The following is an 8,639-nucleotide window of genomic DNA, read 5'->3' as shown; positions in this document are numbered from 1 at the left end:
GTTCCTTAATCATATCTGAGTTTACAGGCAATGTTCCTCCATCATATATGTTTACTGGCAGGGTTCCTTCATCATATCTGAGTTTACAGGCAATGTTCTTCCATCATATCTGTTTACTGGCAGGGTTCCTTCATCGTATCTGTGTTTAGAGGAAGGGTTCCTACTAGGGGTGCACCGATTGCAATTTTCTGGCCGATCACCCATTTCTAAAAAGTCTGACCTGCCGATTCCGATTTTGACCAATAACAATTTTGTTTTATAAGCAACACTGTCAGATGTTATAAGGTCACAATGCTTCTTCGATTTTCTGATCTTATTTTGCTGAAAAACATACCCTTGAACAATATCCTAAAAACAATACAAACTTGTTTTAACTGGCCATGAGGTAGTGCTCTGAAATATAAATGAAGTTCAGACAATTGTTGTTAAAACTAAAAAAAATCGGTTTCTCATGCAAGTACCGGCCAATTTCCGATTTCCCAAAATTAAGAAAATCGGGTCTGATTTATCGGTGCACCCCTAGTTCCTACATCATGTGCTAACGGGCAGGGTTCTTACATCAGCGTTTTCCCTACCATTATACAAGCAGGGCGCTCCGCCCCTCAACAGAACTGAGCGCCCTGCCTACCGAACCGAACTGCAAACTTATTTCAGACAATTAAAATGCAACCTAACACGTTTAAGGCTCCACAGGTCAGAGTAACGGCACTTTCTCTTCACTTGGAGCGCTGGTCTAATTCAAACAGAGTAAAAAAAACACAATGCTGAGACGCCAATGTCCACATGAAGACACGCATCTCAGGAAGAACAAAGTCTGCAAACAAAACTCTTTTTACACTTTCTTCTCTTTTTTCATATTTATATAAATCTGGAAAATAAATAAATAATAATTCCAGACTTTTCGAGTCGAGTAGGAACCCTGACTAAAGGTCAAAGATCAAATGATGACCAACCAAACATCTCAGCTGATAAATGATCCAAGCACAGTCAGTCTGCTGGTCTGAGTCCGCAGAGACTGAGGACAAACCCTGTTCTGTTACCCAGCGTCCACAGAGACAGAAGACAAACCCTGTTCTGTTACCCAGCGTCCACAGAGACAGAAAACAAACCCTGTTCTGTAACTCAGTGTCCACAGAGACAGAAGATAAACCCTGTTCTGTTACTCAGTGTCCACAGAGACAGAAGACGAACCCTGTTCTGTTACTCAGTGTCCACAGAGACAGAAGACAACCCCTGTTCTGTTACTTAGTGTCCACAGAGACAGAAGACAAACCCTGTTCTGTAATTCAGCGTCCACAGAGACAGAAGATGAACCATGTTCTGTAACTCAGCGTCCACAGAGACAGAAGACAAACCCTGTTCTGTAATTCAGCGTCCACAGAGACAGAAGATGAACCATGTTCTGTAACTCAGCGTCCACAGAGACTGAAGACAAATTCTAAAAGTTCTCAGGATAATTTTTTCATGACAATATTTCAACGTTCTCTTTAGATCAATCAGGTGTTTCTTTGTGTTCAAAAACACGAGTCAAGTTTCTTTGGCAGACCAGAATCCAGCTGGACATGCATAGAGAGGTATGTACAATCAAATGGGCCAGAACCAACGGGGGTGGGGGGACCCCTAGGAGGTCTGGAGATCAAACCTGGTCCAGAGCTAACAGCAGGATGGATCCTCGGGTATTCTGCTAAATCCACGTGCAAAAATTAGAGAGGCTGGTTAGTTTGTGTTGCAGATCCAGTGGTGGATCTGGTACAATCTGACAGAACCTTGTGCTGACGGGACAGCTGGGACGACTTAAGTGGTGCACCCCTGGTTCTGGTCCCTTCAAGGCCCATTGTCCTTCTCTGTGTCGGGGGAAACAGGTCTGGATACGGTGAAAATGTCCTGGCGCTGGATTTTGGTTTTGGGTGTGCTGGAGGGGGGCAGAGCCCCAATAGGCGGATGCCTCGAGTCCGACAACAGTTTGAGGATTTCAGCTACCTGACTCTCCAAGACCCCCAGACGGCCCCCCAGAGTCTGAATGTCCCCCTGGAGCTCCAGCCGAGTCTCAAGCAGCACTGCCTGTAGGGCCTGCTCTGACATGGAACAGAAGGGGTGAGGAGACTCCGCCCCTCCAGGGAGGGGGCTGTGAAGGAGGAGGGTGACGGCTGCGGGCGTCCTCACCTCACCGGCCTGGTCGATCCGTAACTCGCTCTTAGTGATGCCGCTGTCGCACGAGTCTGTTTTACGGAGAGGGTTGGTACCTACCACCCCTCCTGCACCCCCCACCCCTCCTGCTGTGTGACCTTTGACCTCCTGAGACAGCATCTCTACAGAAATGGCCTTGACGTTGTTGTTTAGCCCCTCTTTCCTATTCTCCACTGGAGCCATGTTGTTTTTCAGACGCATCCATCCACTAGGCCTGACAGCAGGCTTTCCTAGCCCAGGACTGGTGCTGGTTTTGGTTCTGACAGGATCTGGTCCTCCTCCAGCAGGACTGGGCTGCAGCTCCATCAGGTCACAGTTGTTCTGCTTGGCAGGAGCCTCAGCAGGTTGGCTGTAGACCTGGGAACTCTGGAGGGGCGTGACCTGCGACACGGTCAGAACGCGGCTACTGGGCGGGGCTCCATTCTGCAGGGACTCGTGGGTTCTGTGAAGGTTAAGAGGCAGGGAGTGCTGCAGGCCAGGGGGGCTTAGCTGCAGAGTTTGGGGGTGAAGGTGCTGGTGTTTCTGCTGGTTCTTCTCCAGGTCCAGCTGGGAAGCAGCTGCAGCACCCTGGCTGCGGAGCTCCTTCTGCTGCTTGAACTTCTGGAAGAGTTTACGGACTGGGTGGTCCTGAGGGATGGTGATCTGCACCTCGTTCTTCGCTCGCTCACGCTCCTCTTCCTCCTTCTTCACATCGCTGATTTTACGGAAAATAATCTAGAAGAAAACAAAAAAATGAAAGTCATAATCTGAACATTTCATGTAAAATATAAATGACAGTTGTGTCAAGTGTTAAAGACGGAGGCCACTCAGGTCCAGGTGATAGACTGATCCCAGGTGACATACTGGTCCAGATGACACTCACGTCCAGGTGACACTGAACGCAAGTGATTTGTCCCATATGGACCAGTATGTCATCCATGGAACAAATCGGGTGTCAATTTACATAGAAAATTTACATTGATAGTAAGTTCATAAAATAAATATTTAGAATAAAAAAGACTTTTATTTTCAAGTAGACAGGCAGTGTGGCTGGGTACATATCTGGAAAATGGATGATTTATAGATTAATGATTGCGAGGGTGGAATGTCAAGTTGCAGGTGTACTGAGACAGAATTAAACTCGTCTTTGCTCTCTCGCATTTGCAGGTTTTAGAGGAGACAGGTCAGGATTCTGGGAAAAGGTCCAGGAGTTTGAATTCCAGGATTCCCAGGTAAGTGGAAATAGTGTCCAGGTAAGTTGTGGCGATGGAGCGAAGAGGCAACAAGCGTTGGACAGTGCAGGTGGGTGGTGGAGAGCAGACAGGAATAAATGGCTGAGCGGACTTCATGTTGGGCGAGGAGGTTCAGATCATTCAGTGGAGGAGCAAAAGGACAGGCTTGAGGAAGGATGTGCATGAAAAAGCAGGATCACAGAAGTGATTTCTGCACACAAGGCACAGGTAAGTATCAGCTAGAAAATAAACAAGTTAAGCAAATGCAAATATTTCTTAACAGAAGACCAGGAATGTCACTACATATATGGAGTTTAACCATCCCACCTAGAATTGTGGCTGTCTTAAACATCAGCTACATTTATCAACTGAGATTAATCTCATCTGCATAGAAAACTTTTAAGCCAACATCTCTGAATCCACACCCACTCGGCTGGGCTGTTTTGAGAAAGGCTGGTGACAGAAACATAACAAGAACGGAGCTGGGCCAGTAATCCTGACAGTGCCTCCCTTCAATGGTTGCCACCTCATGACCTCAAGCGCTTCCCAGAGTGATCTTCCTAAAATGTGGAGATGAGGTTGGGGTCTAAAATAAAAGCACAGAGTATCCATGATGATCAAGCCTTCCCAGTCCACAACCGATCTCCTCGGTCTCTACACAACAAGTCCAGAATGCGACGAACATTGTAGTCTGTATGATTACTGATGAGCTGGGTGGGTGGAGAGGGAGTGGAAATAAAGCAAAGAGCACTAGAGGTGACTGGTTTAACCTGAGCGACATGAAAAGTTGGGTGAATCTTAATAGAGGTAGGAAGCCGAATGTGCACTAAGGATGAATTGATGATTTTCTCTATTTCAAAAGGGTAATAGCCTGGGAGCCAGTTTACATGGGTAATCCTTCAAGGGAATGTCTTGTGAGGATAGCCACACCTTCTGTCCTGGTTTGTATTCAGATGCAGGGGTTTTGTGTTTTGATTTGCTAGTTTCTTATTTTGGTCAGCGGTGTGAAGTAGTGCTGCTTTGGTTTGGCACCAAAACCTACGTTATGAGATGGAACTACAATGTCATTTTCTTGGATGGTTGGTAACCTAAAGATGCTTTGAAGGGTGATAAACTATTACAAAGGAGGTCAGGGTATCATATGTGCACTCTGCCCAAGGGAGATCCACCTTTTGGTTCAACCTTTCTGTCTGCCCATTGGACTGTGGGTGAAGGCCTGAGGAAAGGCTGACTGAAGCTCTGAGGGCTTCACAAAAGGATTTCCAGATGTGGGAGATGAAATGCGGGCCCTGGTCAGAGCCCATGTCTGAGGGAACCTCGTGAAGGTGAATGTTGAACCAAGAGGAGTTCACTCTCTAGGGTGGATGGTAGTTTGGTAAGGGGAACAGAATGTTCAGATTTAGTGAACCTGTCAACAATGGGAAGAACGGTTAGGGCTTGGAGTATCGGCTAAGGATGACTCTGTATTTTCTACCACACCAAATATTATCTCACTATATTACTGTAAGTCCAGTGGTTTCTGAGATATTTTGCTAAAAGACAAACACTCAAGTGTGCCAGCTTCATGGTGTGCATCAGTCTTCTTGGATCCTGTCAGACGTTTGCCCTGAGATGTTTGTCTTAAAAAGTTTTTCCTGAAACATTTTTCCTGTGATGTTTATTCAGTAAATCTTGTCTTTAAAAGAACAAAACATGAAACAAGTTGAACTAAAAATATCTAACTGTATGTCGGAGTGAACTTGTCCTCAGGATGAATGAGTGAGGGGGAGTTCTGTCTCCTAATCTACTGAACTCAATATCAAATGGGGCCTGAGAGGAACTTGGTCCAAAGCATTCTGGGTAATGTACGGCTGCAGGCTCCACCATCTACGAAAACATTTTTCTACCAGAAGTTGGTTTCATAGAGGATATCTGTGTGTGACAGCTGATGGTATTCTCCAAAGATGATTATTCATCATTATCAACTAACTCATTCATCATCTGTAATGACTCATGTTTTATGTCAAGTCATGCTCATTTATATGTATTTTCTGTCTGCACTGTCATCAGCATCACTCAGCTCACCTGTGCCACTCCCACTCTGCACCTGTGCACTGTGTTTCTTAAGCACTCCTCAATCTCTGCCTCACTGACAGATTATCTGATTGCCTTGTGCTGGAAGTAATCCAGCATTCTAGTTCCTGCGCTCGCTTGCTCCTGTTCTTGACCCCACTTCATGACCACGGATTCCTCTCAGTTGTCTTGCCCATGACGGATAACTTCTGCCCATCGGATATCTGGACCTCGACTCTCGTTCTGCCTTCTGACCACCGATTCCCGCTAAACCCCTGTAAGTATTGCCTTCTCTTCCTCTCTGTGAATGACCCATGCCTGTTTATTGACCATGATCTCATTCACTGGACTCAAGGTGTTGTGAGATCCGAAGAGGAGCATTTGTTGGACCTTCCAGGATACACTTGCATATCATGTGATCTGGAGTGATCTGGCTGTGCCTACGTTCCTCCAAACCTTCCTCCTCTCTGATGTCATTGCAGGCTCTGCGTTTCAACCCGTGATTAAACTCTGTAGATTAGTGCTTCAGAACTCATGTTCTCTTAGTCAAACAATCCGAGTCACCAACCTGTTTCTCACTGCAGAGTTTCAGCTGACGTTCTCCCTCAGGAGTTCCCTTCCCGACAAGTTTTCAATAAATCTTTTTGCTCACTTCTGTGTTGTGGTTGAGTTTCCAGGTCCACATCGTAATTCATTACAATCACCAACTAACTCATTCATAATTAACTCACTCATTCATCATCAACTCACTCATTCATCATTACCTGTGCTATTATCACTAACAAAACAAGCTGAAAGATTTTTTTCAAACAGCAGTGACCAGAGCTGTCCAGGATCAAGGCCGATCTGGACCCAGCATGCAATCGCTGCAAACAAACTTTAGCTACATTCCTGCACACGTTCTGGACCTGTCCCAAGCTGCAGACATTTTGGCAGCCTATCTTTGATACCTTCTCTGGAATATGTGACAAAACTGCTCACCCAGCACCACTCATCTCACTGTTCGAGGTGGTCCCTGTGGATACGTCCTTCAGGAAATGCAAGAGAGATGTGATTGCCTTTGGCTCGCTTCTGGCCAGGAGGCTAATTTTGTGCAACTGGAAGGACCCACCCCCCGCAGCATATGTACATTGGGTAAGGAAAGTGATGTACCACATCCATTTGGAAAAGATCAGATACACCCTGAAGGGTTCTGTAAGACAATTCTGGGACACTTGGCAGCCCTTTGTATCATTTGTTGAAAACTTGTCAATGCCTGTGTAGTTTATGTGAGTATGTGTGACTGGTCCAGTGTGGGAGGGATGGGGTGAGAGGGTTTTTTGTTTTGTATTCTCTTGTTTTCTTTGTATCAAAAAAAGCAAAATTATCATTAAAATACTTTGTTTTTTAAAAAAACAAGTGACTAGACAGATTCTGCTCAGTAACCCTGACTCTGGACTCCCATCAGTACCTCTGACTAACTGCTAATCAGTTAGCAAGTCAAAGGTCAAAGGTCGTGAGGAAGGGCTGCATTTGATCAGCAGAACCTGGCTGATACAGAACCTCTTCAGTCCAGTGAAACAGTGAGGCCGGAGCTAGTTATGTTTTTGTTGCACTGAAGGTTCCCAGGAGAGCGTGTTCTCCAGAGTTCTGTGATGTAGGCAGTTCTGGTTCCTAAACTGAGTAGAGTTCTGATTCCAGCCTTTTCGGAGTGCGCTCAGTTTGTTTTCCTGATGTATAAACTCTGCCCTCAGTCCAAAGGAAGGATTTTAGATCAAGACGAGGCACCGCTGCACACAAACTGCTGATGTCAGTCTGCCTCTAACACTGAAGAAACACAAAAACCCATTAATAATCCAGGGAGGACCGGCACCAGCCTCCCAGAACACACACTGTCCTGGAAAAACAGGGCCCAGCATGTGCAGCCTCACAGTGTGCGAGTTAACGGCCCCTGTTGTTAATTTATTCATGTTTTTATGAGTTCTACAGAAACAAAAAGAATCTTCCTCGCACGGGTCCTCCCATTCTAACACTAACCCGTTCAAAAACTCAATCAATCAATCAATCAATCAATCAATCAGTATTTATGTATAGAGCCAATTGCAACAGCAAAAAGATGTATAAAGTGCTTCACAATACAAAGGTTAAAAACAAACAGTAATACAAAAAATATAAAAATGCCTGAGTGAAAGTAGGTATTAAAAACCTGCCAGAAGAAAAAGGTTTACTGACCCGATCAAACACTGACTCGTTCAAACACTGACCCGATCAAACACTGACTCGTTCAAACACTGACCCGATCAAACACTGACTCGTTCAAACACTGACTCGTTCAAACATTGACTCGTTCAAACACTGACTCGTTCAAACACTGACTTGTTCAAACACTGACTTGTTCAAACATTGACTCATTCAAACACTGACTCATTCAAACACTGACTCGTTCAAACATTGACTCGTTCAAACACTGACTCGTTCAAACACTGACCCCTTCAAACACTGACTCGTTCAAACACAGACTCGTTCAAACATTGACTCGTTCAAACATTGACTCATTCAAACACTGACTCGTTCAAACACTGACTCGTTCAACCACTGACTCGTTCAAACACTGACCCGTTCAAACGCTGACCCGTTCAAACGCTGACCCGTTCAAACACTGACCCGTTCAAACACTGACCCGTTCAAACACTGACTCGTTCAACCACTGACTCGTTCAACCACTGACCCGTTCAACCACTGACCCGTTCAACCACTGACTCATTCAAACACTGACCCGTTCAAACGCTGACCCGTTCAAACACTGACTCGTTCAAACACTGACTCGTTCAACCACTGACTCGTTCAAACACTGACTCGTTCAAACACTGACTCGTTCAAACATTGAATCGTTCAAACGCTGACCCGCTCAAACACTGACTCGTTCTGATCCGTTCGAACTCTAAACCATTAAAACACTCAGAAATGAGATTATCCTTTAAAAACTGTAAACTTGTTTCTGATCTGAACCCACGTTCTCCGTGTGATCGGCTGTTGTTGAAGTCCAGTTGACAGAACCTCATTGGATCGATCAATGGTTCTGACCTGAAGACGAGTCGTTAACGATTCCTCAACATTAGTGCGGCCCCTCTGAGGACACGTTCTGGTCTCAGAGTCTGGTCTGCGACCCCTCTGAGGACACATTCTGGTCTCAGAGTCCGGTCTACGACC

The 8,639-nt window shown here is 45.5% G+C and overlaps 1 protein-coding gene across 3 annotated transcripts in view; it reads right to left on the bottom strand.

Annotated features, from left to right (window-relative positions):
• Positions 1–1,824: 1,824 nt before the first annotated feature.
• kcnh5b (potassium voltage-gated channel, subfamily H (eag-related), member 5b) overlaps positions 1,825–8,639 on the bottom strand; it is a 37,647-nt gene continuing 30,832 nt past the window's right edge. Inside the window, exons 13-14 of one of the 3 annotated variants that reach the window (XM_037695049.1) lie at positions 2,702–2,901; positions 1,825–2,629 (exon numbers count right to left, since the gene is read on the bottom strand). In XM_037695049.1, the coding sequence (XP_037550977.1) occupies positions 1,825–2,629; positions 2,702–2,901 (1,005 nt within the window). Of the gene's footprint in view, positions 2,902–8,639 lie in introns of all 3 variants that reach the window. The other 2 variants (XM_037695050.1, XM_037695048.1) reach the window with 2 other exon arrangements.

Source organism: Nematolebias whitei, chromosome 21 (assembly GCF_014905685.2).
Source record: "Nematolebias whitei isolate Nwh7 chromosome 21, NemWhi1, whole genome shotgun sequence".
Lineage (NCBI taxonomy): Eukaryota > Metazoa > Chordata > Actinopteri > Cyprinodontiformes > Rivulidae > Nematolebias > Nematolebias whitei.
Note: the sequence above shows the minus strand (reverse complement) of the source record. Positions and strands in the feature narration are given on the sequence as shown.